The sequence below is a fragment of the Prunus dulcis genome, chromosome 1 (genome assembly GCF_902201215.1).
Source record: "Prunus dulcis chromosome 1, ALMONDv2, whole genome shotgun sequence".
In the NCBI taxonomy this organism is placed as follows: Eukaryota; Viridiplantae; Streptophyta; class Magnoliopsida; order Rosales; family Rosaceae; genus Prunus; species Prunus dulcis.
Genome location: NC_047650.1, coordinates 22,086,788 through 22,103,745, shown reverse-complemented (window position 1 = coordinate 22,103,745; position 16,958 = coordinate 22,086,788). Strand labels below are relative to the sequence as shown.

Genomic DNA, 16,958 nt, shown 5'->3' with positions numbered 1-16,958 from the left:
CGGAATCCAATTCTTCTCAGGGCATGTTTACGTATCAGTAATGGAGAAAGTAAGGAATCAGATAATTTAGGAATCGGGGAACTACTGAATCGGTATGGGAAGAATCATTCCCATTAAGCTGTTTACTAAACATACGAAATTAGTAAAGGAATGGGGTTGATTCCCATTGTTATTGTTTACTAATTTTCATGAATCAGAATCCAAATTAATTTAATTACTAAAATGCCCTACACATTTTCACCACATCACATATATAAAATTCACCCAAAACCAAAAGCTATAGGAAAAGGGGTTTTGAATTATCAGTAAGAGGGAATCCGTTATCAAAGAAAATTATCAGCAATTTATTCTGAACCAAAAGCTAGACAAGCTAACCTGGCTAAGAAATCTTTGATCAAGTGAGATAAAATTCACAAAAGAAGTCACCTAAGGGCTAAGCAGTTGCAAAGAGCACATCCAAAACTAACATAAGCAAATAAAATTCACAAAATAAACTCCAATAAATATTTATCTTTCACCTACGTAACTAGTAAATAATCAAATAATAATAATTTGCATAATCTTCATACGATTAAATACAAAATAGTCAAACTACCAAAAGAAGAGATATATAATCTCCACAAAAGTCATTCACCCATTACTCATCAATCGCAATCACTATAAGCCATGCTCCATAAGATTAAATACATAATCTTTTTTTTCTTCATCAGTCATGGTAAAGAAGACCCTCAACAAATCGTGCTCTTTGGCTAAAATATTGGTGATACGAAATACTTGCAAAGGAGTTAGGAATTCTATTTTCCTCAATTCACCACCAAGTTTAGCTTGCACATCAGCAAGATCCTTCTCTGTTGAAAGAACATTAACCAAACCTGACATTAAAATATGTATATTATTCAAGATATCAAAAGATTCTGTGATATGAAAAATATATATATATATATCTGTGATATGAAAAACAGTTTAACATATGTAAAAAGATTCTGATCAACACGAGACATCGAAATTTGTAAAAGGATATTGGGAAAAACCAAAAACTAAAACAAAAAAGAAACAGCTGATCTATGGCATGAAGGCTTTTCCTCTTTTCCTTTTCTGATCAACACAATGCGAGGTGAGACCTAGAAATATTTGTGACAATAATAAAAATATTGGTTACCTAAGCCTAATCCTTGTTCTGTATATGACAACAATAATAGAATTATGGAATGTAAAGGAGACTCTAGTAATTATCACGTATGTAGTAATTATCACATATCCATTGATTGGAACTCCAAACGGCAGCAATCACTTTGTAGTAATTACCTAAACAAACTGCAAGTCTTAGAATAGTAACACTAAGAAATTCATAAACAGAAGATAATGACATTCCACTTTGACAAAATAATAATAATTAATAAAAGGTTCTTAGGACGATAACCCCCACAAGTTAAGGGAATCATCAACCCCCATTAGTTGAGGAAATGGTCAAAGTACATTTCATACGATTGTCAATAATACCTCAAATGGTTTACTAGTTGAAAGCCCTACACCAAAATTCAAAATTAAATGCAAACTAGCCTAACTACAAAACAATAAAATCTTGTTAAATCACAAGTAAAAACATGAAGAAATTCCTTGGAATATTAAGCTTTAGACAAAAACTGACACTGCAATTGGAACTCCAAACGGCAGCAATCACTTTGTAGTAATTACCTAAACAAACTGCAAGTCTTAGAATAGTAACACTAAGAAATTCATAAACAGAAGATAATGACATTCCACTTTGACAAAATACATTCTGCACCAGCTATAAGATTTTCCAAACCCAACGCCATCTCTCTTCATTCATATACTACCAACATGGTTAACTATGACAATATCATCAATTTATTTATCCATGATCATACTTTGTTTTGCGATGAATGTGAAGACAGAAGATAGAAGAAAAAGAAAAAGGTGGATAGATAGATAGATGGAGTGACTTACATAGTTTCTGCTGCTCCAGGGAGGCTGTGTTGTAACGTTAAGGGTTTGAGTTGTTTGAACTCCTTCTGGCGTGTATTTTTATTTTTTTTAGGGTTTGAGTTATTTTGGAATTATATTAAAGTGGTAAGGGTATTTTTGGAAGTTAATAAGAGAAAGCAGGAATGGGAATCGTATCGACTAGTCCCCCCTAGTCGATCTGATACCTAGTTTTGAGGGAATGTGATTACGGATTTTGAGGTGGGGCCCATTTATTTTTTCATTCCTGATTGCAAGTAAACGCAGGGGAAGTCAGGAATGGAAATCATTCCCTTTCCTCCCATACCCATTACTGATACGTAAACATGCCCTCAATTCAAAGAATTACCACTGTTGCGATTGTGATGGGGTAATTTACGTTGGGTAAGGATGAGAATGGATGAGGGCCGTACACGTGGCTGATTGGACGAATGTATGTGATGATGCGCGATTGAAGGGGATGGGAAGGGAGCCTAAGACTAGAGAGGAAGGGAAAGGTACAAGTAAATAAGTTGTGCACAAAAAGGACATTTTGCCAAAACCGGACCATAATTATTGCTCTGCTGCGTGGTACTTTTTATCGTGCCTGTTTTGACTAATCAGAATGCTTTGCTTTATTTATTTTGTATATTATATATTTAGAGAAGAAAATAATAAAATGCCCTTCAAATCACATGTAGATTTGGGTTTTCATTCTTCACATTATTATCCTTCATGGGTAGCAATCAATAAAGGCAATCGGAGGACTATCTGAAAAAGTTTTGTACATAGCTTCCTTACTATTCACATGTCACATATGGACATTTTTATAGGGATTTATGTTGGTTTTTTTTTTTTTTTTTTTTTAAAGCAAAGGAATTTATTTGATTTTGTGAGTCAAACAATGAGAGAGAATAATAGCATATGGTCCTGCACTGCAAGTGCATCCATGCAATATGGGAAACAGGGAAAGCTTTGCTTGCTTCCTCCAAGAATGTCCGCTGCTTCTTCTTGTTGGCATTGCCAATCTAATTATTAATTTGTAGATTTAAAAGGAGTTTAATCATGGTTGGTTCAGGGCTGCAAGGAAGGTGCTTGCGATAATCCATAACACAACTCAATTTAACCACCTGTTTCAGAGTTTAATTAAGTTTCAATATTTGTCAAACAAACATCATCAGTAGCTCAGTAAATTCCAAACCTTTTGAACTTGAGTATAAACATGCGAGCTCACTGTAATTACATAACTAGAACTTGAGTATAAACATGCGAGCTCACTGTAATTACATAACTAACTGTCCTGACTCACGTATACAACTGTATTATATTTATCTTAATTTTATACATGAATGGAATCACACTAAAGGCTACAGTGGGCTGTAGCCTAGTGTGATTTTTTAAGGGGAAAAAAATATAAAACCTATATATTTAACTTATTTTCAATATTAGCCCGGTTAGTGGCACTGTACATATTACCTTATTTTCATTTTCAACATTTAAGTAAATGTCTTTGTCATTTTACTTTTATTTATTTTTATATTATTCCATTTACTTAAGTTTACAATGTAAATAAGGAAGTACCTCTCATTTGGATTAAAATAAAAATACTAGAAAATCAAATTCCCACAAAATCAAAATATGAAAAATCGATTTTAGTGCAAAATATGATTTAGGCTAAAAATGATAGCTCATTAAGTCAATATATACTTCATACTAAAATCCCATAAAATCAAGTTTTCTTATTTGATGTGTGAGGAATAAAAGCCGCCAAAAATTATCTTGAGAAAATGATTATTCCGAAACCCATTTTTCATACTTAGTCAATATTTTTACAAAAAAATAACTTTTCATGTATGATATGAATGCATGAAGGAACCTAAGGTCAATCTAGGTAAAAAGCCTTAGATGTTCAATCCACTATGGTGTTAAACTCTATTTAATTTATGTTAAAACTTATTGAGAATTAGTCTATGGAGCTATGAACTAGCTTGGTATATATGATTTAATGTTTACTTTTATTTCTAGAAATACTATAGAAATTGGAAGTACTAAAAAAAATCATTAAATTTTAAGCTAATAACTTCAGCTAGTCCACCCGTTAAAAAATTCCTGATTCTGCCCTTGATTATATATGTTGTTTAAATCAAGAAAGATATAATATCATTCACCCATTCTTAATTAATCCACCCACATGAGCTCAAATTTCGAATTACTTTCACCAAAAAACACTGCAAATGCAGCATGAGTGAAGGGTGGCACACGTGCGCCGGAGTTTCCAGTATAGGGGTCCAACTCCAATACGAGACTTCTTCCAATGCCGTCACGACCTTATTATCATTAGCCAAACCAAACAATATACAAATTAATATATGCATATATGTCTTGTCTTCGATACTTTGCATGCTCTTGTCTCGTCTCCCCCCATCCACGTTTTCCACTCTGTCTGCTATGCTAGTCTTATATTTTTCTTAAATATAAGACATGCATGTTGCATCCAAGCTACTATTTTTTTTTTTTGGGGTCAGAAAGCTAGTATAGTTTGCGTGGCACAATTCAAACCTTTAGATATACACGTGGTCTTTTATTAATTTATTTATGATATTTAATTATATACTGGAAATTTTCTATTTAAACTATACATTTCTCTTTGTTCATCCTAACACTTAAATCATTAAGCTGTAAGTTTTATTATTGTGTAAAAAAACAAAAAAGGTAATCCAACTTAATATTTAACCCTAATACGTTTATACACATATCCCGCCACTCTTCATATTAGTTTTAGAAAAATATAAACTTTCCTACATCCTATTGTCAGATTACTCCTATTTCAAGATATAAAACATTGAGGAGCCTACCTCTTTAAAATATGCGTGGGAGCTGATGGAAAGGCTGTTTACTGTACCTTCGTGTAAGTGAAATTTGTTCTTGCCGAGGTAAGTTGCACATTCTTCTCTACAATGCAAATAAATATCTCCTCATTTAATTTCTAATTTAGAAATCTTTATTTGGTCCAGGATCTCTTTCCATTGATATTAAACGATATATTGTAATAGTTAGCGAGTCTGTCTGTCTTGCGGCAAGCACATGGACCTTCATCTTCTTCTCAAAAAATAGAGGCCTTCTTCATCTTTTCCAGCACTATTTAGTTTAGATATATGTTTTTTTCTATAGTTTGTAGTAGGAAGATAGTGGGGTTTAAATAGAAATTTTTTTTTTTCCCAATTTGAGGTGTATTTAAAAGTAATTTGGGAAGATAGTGAGGTTTTCTTAGTAATTATGAAAATTTAAATTAGAAGTTGGGATAAGCTTAGAACATGGGTTGAACAAAAAGAAGTGTGGGGTTTAAATAGAAAGTGATATAAAAAAAAAGAGATATTTAGTGATATACCCATTTCTAGCACTAATATTATAAATAAACCCTACACAATTGAATTCCTATAAACAAACCCAAAAAAAAACCCAAAAAATGATAGCTAGCCTTATTGAATTTAATATTGATTATTAAATTACTTTGATGCCCTATTGAGTGCTTTGGGTATTTTTATGAGATTTTGGGGTTGGGCTTGTTTTAAGAAATTGATGGCAGTTTTGTAATTTATAAGAAGTTAAAAGCTTTTTTGTTATGTTGTAAATGGGCTTTGGGTGTGTTTCTAAAGTCCATTTTATATAGGGTATTTTTATAATTTGGGCCCCCATATTGGGTATAATAGTGAATCTCCCTAAAAAAAAATCTTACATCATTTAATTTTTATAAATAAATTCAAAAAAATCCATAAAATGATAGTTGACCTTATTGAATTTAATTTTTATTATTAAATCACTTTAATGCCTTATTGAGTGTTTTGGATTTTTTTTTAATGAGGTTTTGGGGTTAGGTTTATTTTAAGAAATCAATGACAATTTTGTAATTTATAGGAAGTTCGAAGCTTCTTTGTTATATTGTAAATAGGTTTTGGTTGTGTTTCTAAAATCTATTTTATATAAAAAAAATTTATAAATAATTTAGGCCATTTATTAGGTATAATAGTAAAACTCCCTTTATTTATTTACCATGTCCCTCCTCATTATGGTCCATCTGCATTATTTACTTTACTCCTCCCCAATGTTTTTGAGTGTGGTAAATTACAGTATGTTACATATATTGCTGTCCCGCACAAATGAAATGGACATTTTCTTTACCATTTTTTAATAACAATGTGGAAGGAGGATTTCCAGTGTAATTAAGGTCAGATTATATTATTAACGATAATTAGTGTAAATGTCTTCTATGTAAGTGAATAAATCCCACACATATTTGACACGAACATAACAGTTACAAAATGTCGATGTTCTAAAGTAATTGTCATAAAATTACTTAAAGATAAATCCACCATCTTTGTTACAGCTAGTGGCCGAATATGTTTAAGAACATGCTCTGTATTGGTCACGTTTAGTTCCTAATTATTTTATAAGTAGTGGCTAACTAGTTATGTTACTGTGTCCCCCTTTTGCTTCACATAATTCGTGGGTCATCGTACTCTTTCTCCTGCATTATATCAAGAACCCTTTTCCATGCCCACAAAAAGTAAGTGAAAGGGATGTTTCCCCTTTTTATTTTTTTTATGTTTTTGTTTAAGGAGGTCTACTCTCTATCAAAGTATGGTGACAAAGTTTCCAAGCCAGCAGGCAACACACATGGAGACATTCCCTATGCTGCTCTGCCATGCTTGTTTGTAACTCAATTCTTTAGTCCATACCAAAAGCAGTGAAAATATAAAGAAAGGTCATCACTATGGATAAGGTTGAATATAATAAAATTCCGTAGAAATGCTACGAACATTCTCATTATGCATCAACGATTGGTAGTCGCCCGTTAACATACGAGTAACTATTTGAGAAAAGAACTCTTAGAAAGCATCCCCACTTTGATTGGCCAAGTTGGAATTACACACAATTTGGCTCTACATTTATAAGTGGGTGGAGAATTTTGGGAGAGACAAGAAGTCCAGGAGACCATCAAGTTTTGCTTTCCCCTTGGTACCAGGAATGTTGCCTGCTCTTGTTTGTGGCTTTGGTTTGCCACCAGCCCACCACAAAACACACAAACTTTAGTGCTAGTGGTTTCTTTCTGGTTGGTGTGTAAAAATACTAAATATAAACTACACAATTATTCAAAACCAAAAAAACCAGGTAGAATCTTGGAGAGCGTGTGCGCATTGCGGACCATGTCGTGTCCTGCAACTGTGGCGAATCGTTTTGCAACTGCCACGTAGGCAAATATACATATTCATACATACACACGTTATAATTATACACACATGCGTTGGGAGGAGGGTTCCTTTCTTTCCTAATGTTTTTCTTATTTGGGTAAGAGATTCTAGGTAGCTTTTTTTATATGTTAATTTAGTTTATTATAAGATTAACACCATGATCAAGAATGTTCATTGATAAAATTAATCCAGGTAAGCAGCCCAATGTGAAAAGAAGAAGTACTTTTCTACTTCCCAGATTTACAGTCCCAGAGAGACACGACTTTGTGCCTTATTGTGGAATGGCACATGCAACAAGCAAAATAAGCAAGAGCCAAGAGGGATCTGGCAAGAAGTTCAGAAGCCCAATTCATGCTTTTGGGCCATGGTCTGGGTTTGTATTTCTGTAGTTTGTTAAACAGGTTTTATAAGGGGATCGGTCCGGAGCCCGATTTTATATGCAGTATGATCTCTAGCCCGGCCCATACACAATCATCCCTTGAGACCAAAGTTAACACTGAGTCACTGCTCAAAACACCTTGACATGTGACCTTAAAGAATATTTCACTATAATTTCTCAAAATCAATTGAAAGTTGAATGGAGATACAAATGTATGAATTTGAACTGTTCAAATGAATCCAGTGAACTCAGCTACCTGTTTAGTTGGAAAGCCCAGTTTTGAGCTTAGAGAAGTAAGATTTGTATCTCTGTGCTAATCCAAACATGCCTAGAGTGCCTCCAGTGTGAAGCATCACCACTGTTGCACCTCCTTCTGCTTCCTGTTCACGAAGGACCGCTGACATCTCCCACGCAGCAAGTGTATACACTGGATCCACTAATATACCAGTTTGTTGTGCAATGTGTTGACATGCCTCTACCTCCCCTTCTAAAACATTGCCAAACCTGAGAAATTAGGGGCGGGTTTGAATTATATATATTTAAAAAAATAGTGAACTACATATGAAGAGTTGTATACATAGAATCTGGCATTTGCTTGCATGAATTAATACAAATTGTTTATGATTTTATATTTTATAAAGATAAATATACAATTGAAACATTGCAGAAGTTGTGAAGATGATGACAGCCTACTCACTTTCTTGGATGGCAACGTTCTAACCAGTGCACAAGTCCTCTATCTATTTCATCAAAGCAGTGGTCAATTTGAAGACCAAAATGCCTCTTGAAATCGGAAATCAAACGCCTCTCTTGACTTCTATACCCATCAATTGTATCAGCCAGCATCACTGCAGTTACCTCCCATGGGAGCCTGACAGGAGGCAATAACAATATTTAAAATGCTGCAACAGAAAATAGTCTGCATCACTGCAGTTATTTAGATGATCATCTCAACACACATGAAAAATATTAGATACGAGAACACACCCCAAACATATGGCTCCAAGTCCTAAACCAACAGCTGTTGTCCCAGTTCCAGCATCTACAACAAGCTTCAAGGGCCTTTCTTTCCCAAGTATGTGATTCTGGGATAAGTACTGCACTAGGCGAATCAGGCCTACGAATAAGACAATATGAACTTCACTATCAATAACACCAAAAAAACTAGGAGAAAGTAACACCAAGCCCTCAAAGATGTGTGGAATTACAGATATGAAGCATAAGGAAGAATGTTGGGGGATTGGGTGCAAAAACTAGATTGTGCCTACTTGACATATAACCACTATATAACAACCCCCTCCCCCAATGGAAAACAAGAACACACAAGAGATGCAGATATGTATACATGGAAGCATAACCAAAAAGATGATTCTTTATTCCAAATCCAGTAAAGTTACCTAGTAATGCTACAACATCTCCTGCACCTTCGTTAACAATTACGATTTTCCGAGGATGGTCACTTCTATAAGCATCCTTTTGCAAAAAGCTCATAGCACCATCATTTTCACTCAAAGAAGCCTCCAAAATATCATCAAACCATATGACATTACCACTGCTGCCTGCCAAATAATCAGCATGGCTCTTTAACATCTTTTCCCTATTGGCATAAAGAGATCTTGGAACATATGTGACATTTCCATATATTGTTGACATCAAGTTATAGCCTGTTAGTATTTCAGGCTGCTCTCCTCGTAGAAGTAAATGTGATTTTAGTCCTCTCTCTGAACATGAAACAGCTGCAAAACACACAAGTCACCACATAGGAACTATTACACCAAACCAAAAGGGGAGAGAGAGAGAGAGAGAGAGAGAGAGCATATCGGAGAGTATCATCTAGTAATTTCAGCGAGAATTTACATACCAACAGCTGCCGCATGTGCACTTTGACAACCTCCACATGTGACCTAAAAAAAAAAAATATCAGTTGAATTTTATTTGGTCTTCAAAGGAACTCAGTTTTAACGACTAACAATTCTGAAAGTGGAACACAAGTTTGCATATGCAATGCAATTCGCCAAATAAAGAATAGGAAATTTGCTATTAAAAGTATCTAGAATCCAATAACAAAGCACCAGAATATGGAGACCAAATGAAGGGATTACATTCTAGTTAAGTAACAAGCATTTCCGAGATGCAATTTAAATCTAGTAAGGATCATAATAATCTCACCACATGGGTCACTGAGTGATCTTCGACAAGGGGAATCAATCCATCCAATTTTCTAGCTTTATTACCATTTATCAACGGATGCAAAAGGTCATCCCTCACAATAAAGAAAGAAGGTTCTCGATCGTCCTTGTCCATCAAACCATGACTAAAAGATGGGTTAATTTTGTTGAAGAAGGAAACATCAGATAAGGCTCTGCCTGGTTGTGATACTTTGCTAGTGGAGAGCATTACTTGGTGAATTTTGGCATCTGGGTGGGGCAATGTCCATCTTCTATCAAGCAATTTTGACACAAAATCTTCACCATCCAATTTGACATTCGAAACACACTGACATGAGCGGCAAAACATTAATCAATTATCATGTGAATGAAAACTGAGCAGCAATATTTAACTAACCATAAAATCCAAAAATCAATACAACCCATTACTTGCAAGAGAAAACTAGCTCCAATTGTGCCTGTGTGTGACTGTGGTTGTAACTTGTATGAGATAGAGAGAGAACCTGACTCTGAAAGCCGCGTTTGATTGCTGAAATGGTGCTTTTACTGGGAAAGCCTTCAACTTTCATACTCCTTAGGACTGGACTGGACAAATAAATCTATAAGAATCCCAAACAATAACTACAATGCAGCGCTGGGGAACTCCAGAGCTTCCATTTGTTGAAGGTAAGCAATAACATTGCATCACTTATTCCTTGAAGAAGTCCCAGCCAGAACCAAATCCAACTATACTGGGCACGACGATGTCCGCTTCTGAACTTACCCAATAGCCCTAATAGCCCAAGCCACTCAAACGATCTGACCGCTTAAAACATGACAAGTCATATTTTATTTATTTTTTATTTCCAAAACCCATTTAAACACTAGGGGTTACAGTGCGTCTTCTCTCTCTCCTGCGAGCATACTTCTCCAGCGAGCGTACTTCTTCTTTCCCTTTTTTTCTTCCTGTTCGTGCTCTCTTCCCACTATTGTCTTTTTTTTTCTTCAACTTCTTTCTTCCCGGTAATTGGGTGGGAGCGTGCTCTCTTCCTATTTGGGAGTTCTGTGTGGTGCAATCGTCTAACTTTGGGGGGTGTATTCCATTAAGATTTTAAAAGGGTTAAATGGAGTTATAAAGTATATAAAGTTCAATGTAGTTCAATTGATTTCTATCAACTCCACATAGAGTTTGATTGAATTCCTAGATTGATTTTGATGCTGTTTGTTAGAGTTTTATAGTAGATTTTAAAAGAGTTGATTACAATTCTAAAATATATATATATATATATTGTTAGGCTATTTATCGTTTTTCTAGATTTTCAAAAGAGAAAAGTACCTTTACAAAAACATTTGAGCTATTGACCTTCCAAATCAATACATCCAAAGAAATTTTTTTTAAAAAAGGGCATCTAATTTGTTCAAATGTGCAACCAAATAAGGACTTATGTCTGCATATTTATAAAAAAAAAAATACGCAAAAGTAAACATATAAAAGTAATTTCATGACAAAAAAATGATAAACAAACTATAATTCTAAATGCATAAAAATGAATAACTATCTGCTTCATTGCTCATCTTTGACTCCTGTCATTCATAGCTAGGGTGGGCGCGGTCCGGTTCTCACCTCAAACCGGAATCGAAATCGGTACTATTTAACTGGTCCTGCTTAGGCAAAAAAAAATTCAAAAATCGGCCGGTTCGGTTCTGTTTTGAACCGGATTATTAATTTTTTATTTTTAAAATATTTTTTCAAAAAAAATATTTTTTAATATTTTTTAAAAAATTATAATAAAGAACTTATTTTTTTGGCGTAAAAATTAACAAATAATCAAATTCATACATTTATAAATTTTTTGAAGTTGAACTTGGAAAAATAGTTATTATAAAATTTAAAACAATAACGCTACGGGCACCAACTTGTTTACCAACTTTTGAATACCAACACATGTGGCACATGACATGGCAATCTATGTCATCTGCCACCTCATTTATTTTAATTACATAATTTGTTATATAAATAAAAGAATTTCACACCGAAAAAAGAAAAAAGAAAAAGAAATTCTTTTATTTATATAATAAATTATGTAATTAAAATAAATGAGGTGGCAGATGACATAGGTTGCCATGTCATGTGCCACATGTGTTGGTATCCAAAAGTTGGTAAACAAGTTGGTGCCCGTAGCGCTATTGAATTTAAAATATGGCATTAGATTTTAAAATTTTGTAAAAATAAAAATATATATATATGACAGGTCCGGTGCGGTGGGGTTTAAAATCGGAACAGAAACCGGTTGGAACCGGTTCCGGTCTAGTTTGTTGACTTTTTTGGTCAACCAGTTTTTTTTCCGATTTTTTTCACTGGTTCGGTTCAGTGTTCCGGTTTTCCAGTCCCGATGCCCACCCCTATTCATAGCATCTCTCCACATATATGAAGATATCCCAACCCTCCGTTGGTTAGCATTCTCGCGTTGTTGTTCTTGGGTTTGAAAAACTTGGTCATAATTATTTTCCTCATTTTATGGTGATGATGACAATGCTGAATGCTCGTTGTTTTCTTCAATAGGAAATTCATCAAAACGACACACCTTGCTGAGAACTTTGTGCAACCCTGCACAAGCTAAGACCAACTGTACTTGTGTCTCATATGTAAACTAGAATATACCGAATATTCTCTCATATGGAAATGAATCGTGATTTATATATATAGTACATTGATAAAGAAGGGAAACGCATAACAAAAAAAAAAAAGGATGATTGTAGATGAAGAAGGCTATCGACATTTGATGAACAACAACAACAAAAAAAGGATGATGTAGAAAAAGTACAGAAAAAAAAAAACAGCAACCAAAAAATAAGAAGGAAAAGTAGAAACATCAATTGCTTGGATATATGATGGCAACAATAACTATTCAACTATTCATACATGATGTGCATCGAATACAAGCAACAACAATTGCTTGGCTATATGATGATGTATAGCAACAACAATTATTCAAGCATTGGAAAGCGTAAAAAAAGAGAAGAGATTTTTTACCTCCACTTGACAAACACACACAATCAAGGATTAGAAAGCGTAGAGCACGTTCAAAGTTTCTAGGGTTCACATAAGATTTGTCAAAGCCTTTTGTATTTATACTTACCACTTTATTTTCTAACGAAATCGGGAGACTTATTAATTCTTTCAAAATAAATTACTTTTTGAATACACCTAAATTTTGTTTGACTTTTAAAAAGTCATAATTGAATACACCTAGATTTCGATGTATTTTTTTAAATATCAATTGAAATCTGAATTGAATACACCCAAACTTTTACAAACTCTTTTAAAATCTGAATTGAATACACCCAAACTTTTAAACTCTTTTAAAATCTTAATTGAATACACTCTCCTTAGTTTGCTTTGCTGGTTGTATTGTAACAACATTGAGGTTAGTTTTAACAGATATTCTGCAGAATCTTTTTGGGTTTTGATTTGGGGTTTTCTAGGGCAAAGGGTGTGGGTTAGTTGTGTTTGCATATTTTGTTTATGCAAATTTCCATTACAATAATACTATGTAGTTGAAATAAAAAAATTATGCTACTGCTATTTTGGCAAGTTTATTATTTTTGGTTTGAAAACTCTATGGCTATTTTACATATTGAGTAATTGGTTTTTCAGTTTTGGGAATTTCATTGTTTGAGAATTTCTATTTTATTTTGTGATGCAACCAAAAAAAAAAAATCTACTATATCTATGAAGTGGTGCCTGTTCTCATTGTTCAACGTTCTTTTGCTACACTCTATAGATGTCTCTGACATGACCCAACTCAATTTCCACTTTGGAATCCGAGCCGAACCCTGTACTCAATTTGCTTTTGGATCTCACTTAATTCATCTACACTTAATGGTAATCTTGTTTTTGCTTCTTCCAAAATATCGAGGGCGACACCTGGTGGGTGCTGGGCATGAATGACTAAATTGCCCTTCTAGCTAAGTTTCAAAGTTTATTTCAAATTCGACTTCTGCTGAAAATTTGCGGAGTCTCCCCTCTAATTTGTTCGTTTTCCAAAATTTTTACTTGTATAAAACATAATTTTTATAATCCCAACACTTAACATGCACAATAATACCATTCAAGCGACCAACATCAATTTATTACGGCCTCAGGCCTCTCCGACTCAAATAAATGTTCTGTCATCTAAAATTCATCTCAACTTTCAGATCATTAATAATACATTAGCAATTTCAAACACACTAACTCGTGGCTACACCTTGTAACATTAGGTTGCCTACGTACCTTTACTGAGGGATCAAGCCACACGTAGATCTTTCAACTCTTTATCTTGCATGTACAAATCTTTATTACTGTTATACATATCAATATGGCTTCAAATCAACCCAAGTCTTACATTAATGATATATTCAATAACCTTCCCAAATTCTGCTGTAAACTTTCCAACTTTCCATATTCTCAAAACAGCTCATACTCATAGCACAAGTCAACCACTTACTGGACTTCCTCTAATTCATGAATCAATTGATATATCATTGGCTTGGATTATCATATATATATATATATATATATAATAAAAATAAAGATAAAAATAAAACAAACACCGCCGAAAACATTTTTAACCTTTCCTTCGAAACTTACATAAAACTCAACTATAAATACCCATATATTTATAAAGATCTTTAATTAACTTTTTATAGAAAAGTAGAGAAACGAGAAAATTATTAAAATAACATTGATAAAGTGAAATCTTAATGCCAGCGACAATAGCTTACTAAAATATAGGTTCTTCTCTCTAACTTATAAGACAAACTCATAGCTTAAGAAGTTAGTTGTAATTTATATAAAATTCTTTATCTTTGAAAACTCTCCACCCGGACGTACCCCCATCCATATTCTGTTAATTCCATCAGTACCGTCAATTCCAGTATTATTCCGTCAATTCCAAATATCCAGACAATTCCATATATCCGTCAATTCCATCCTCGCAGGCCACGAAAACACAAAGTTAACCGAGCCACATTCCTTGTAGGCCTTAAGGGACCATTAGTCAGCCTGAGCCGTATTCCTTGCACCACACGGTTCAGGTGTCCCCGAAACTCGTGGGGCATTATTTATACATGACAGCTTGTTTCAAACAACTAGGGGGTACTCCTGTGGTGGGTTTGAAAAACCATATCCGAAACTTATCACAAATTTATCTTTTATTCCACAAATACGTTTTCCAACTTTTATATCAAAATTCCCACAAATCGATTCTCAACCACACTTAAAATATAAATGCCAAAATCTGATAAGAAAACCAAGATCCATGATTCGTCATTTGCAGCTACTGAGTATATGGATTAAATATCGATGCACTTAAATATTTAATTAGTTTATCAATCACGTTGAACTCCAATTAGCAAGCCATCCCGATACTATAATAATAATCTTAGTTGCAATGAATAATTAGACAAATAGTTAAATAAGCGTTTAAATAACTAAATAAATAATTACTTATCCTAGAGATTCCATCAAATACTATAATACACTACCAATTAGCAAATAATCGAACTATGCACAATTTAGCAATCTACATATAAACATATCTATGTTTAGGCCCTGTTTGATGGGCTGGACTGGACCAGACTTTTTCAATTAAAATATACTATAATCCTAGCTATTGTTTGGTGAGCCTAAATATATTGTGGGACTGGTTAGGCCTCATATTTCGATAGGATACCAATCCAGCAAATGAGGGTTTTGTAAACCCAAGTGGAACCATGTGTTTCGAAGCCTCTGCCTCTGCCTCCGCCTTTCGTTGCTTTAGAGAACCTCTTATTTTCATCATCTTTCTTCTCTTCTTCTATTCATCTTTTTCTCTGATGCTTCCACAGATTTCAAGCAATCTGACACTTCAATCTCTCTCGCTCTCTATCATGGAAATAGGAACAAGAAAAAGAAGAAGGAAAGGGTGGGTCTGAAGAGAAGGGAAAAGGAGATCTTGACCATAATTTTTTTTTTCTTCTCATTTTCTGGGTTTTGCCTACACTCGGAATTGGGGGCCCTTAATAAAGGTTGTCCATCTCTTTTGTTTTTCTTGCTTCTGTTTGTTCCTGGTCCTGATAAGAATCCCAGATTTTCTACATCTCTCTATCTCCTTTTGGCTTCAATTTTATTTATTTATTGTCTGTTGTTAATTTTGGTTAATGGGTTGATCGAATTGATCTCAATTGTTCTGGGTAAGTCAGATATGTTGGTTAATTTTTTTGGATTTTGTTGCTTGATCGATGTAAGTCCTAATCTCTCTCTCTCTCTCTCTCTCTCTCTCTCTTTTTAAATTTTAATTTTTCTGATTTTATTAGTTTAAAATTTTCCATATTGGTCAACCCGGTAAGCGATAAATTTTCATATTGATCAATTCGAGACTCTAAATTCGAGACTCTGTGGGGTCCACGACCTCCAAATATTAATCCGAGAGTTCCTATAGGTTCCTTACATTTAAATAACTCTATCTTGCAAGTTTGGTCTGAATCAGATGGTCAGATTAATCACAATCGCACAATCGAATGATCACGGTTAATTAACTCTAGGGTTCGTGATTTCGGAGTATCCGAGACTCCGATTCATGATCCGTCGAATCTTATACGATCCTAGAAATACGGGGTACAACATATGTGAGTTGAGTTCGATCCAAAGGTACGAACCCATCGAACCTGGATAACGGACAATATGCAAAATCCATTCAAGGCTCAAACGGTATCCGAATTGGAATTCGAGTATACCTACCCACTCATGACAAATAGGGGATCGTATCGGCACACAATATCTCTTTTCTACAGTGCCCACATGCCACCACACGTTCTGGCAGCGCGTGGGTGTCCAAAATGATAACGACCACTGGAAAAATCTCAAAATCAAGGGCCAAGCTTCCTACCTTAGGTTTAGAACATCGATTGGAGCCACTTTTATTCTTGGACCTACCCCAAAAAATGGCCGGTAGTGGCCGGAATCTCATCCCGAAATCCGGCCAAGTTTCAATTCGTGATTTGGGTTATCTATGCTACAAATTGATCCAATCCTACCGAACCATCAGCTAAAGCTCCAAAAGTATATGAGAAACCATACCTCACTTGCCGGAGTTGGTGGCCGAAAACGGCCGGAAAAGACTAAGAAACGCTGCTGATTTTTTCACAAAAGTTTGGGCTCCTTTTTTGTTCAATTTTGGCTCAATGTTTTGGTGGATT

The 16,958-nt window shown here is 34.4% G+C and overlaps 1 protein-coding gene across 2 annotated transcripts; it reads right to left on the bottom strand.

The window, feature by feature from the left end:
* Positions 1-7,701: 7,701 nt before the first annotated feature.
* On the bottom strand, positions 7,702-10,872 carry LOC117614048 (D-cysteine desulfhydrase 2, mitochondrial). Of its 2 annotated transcripts, none has more exons than XM_034342723.1 (7): positions 10,262-10,868; positions 9,760-10,086; positions 9,452-9,494; positions 8,988-9,326; positions 8,578-8,707; positions 8,288-8,461; positions 7,702-8,094 (listed from the first exon to the last, which is right to left on the bottom strand). In XM_034342723.1, exons 1-7 carry the CDS (start codon positions 10,325-10,327, stop codon positions 7,851-7,853), a joined length of 1,323 nt encoding a protein of 440 aa, XP_034198614.1. In that variant the 5' UTR covers positions 10,328-10,868; the 3' UTR covers positions 7,702-7,850. The 2 variants fall into 2 exon arrangements, with proteins under 2 accessions (XP_034198614.1, XP_034198615.1); XM_034342724.1 differs by having other exon boundaries at positions 7,863-8,077; positions 10,262-10,872.
* Positions 10,873-16,958: the final 6,086 nt, after the last annotated feature.

Coding starts and splice junctions, on each gene's coding strand:
- LOC117614048 (XM_034342723.1), bottom strand. CDS start 10,327: ATGAAAGTTGAAGGCTTTCCCAGTAAAAGCACCATTTCAGCAATCAAA. Junction 9,495..9,759: donor ATCACTCAGTGACCCATGTG/GTGAGATTATTA, acceptor TTTTTTTTTTAG/GTCACATGTGGAGGTTGTCA. Junction 8,095..8,287: donor GAACGTTGCCATCCAAGAAA/GTGAGTAGGCTG, acceptor CTAATTTCTCAG/GTTTGGCAATGTTTTAGAAG.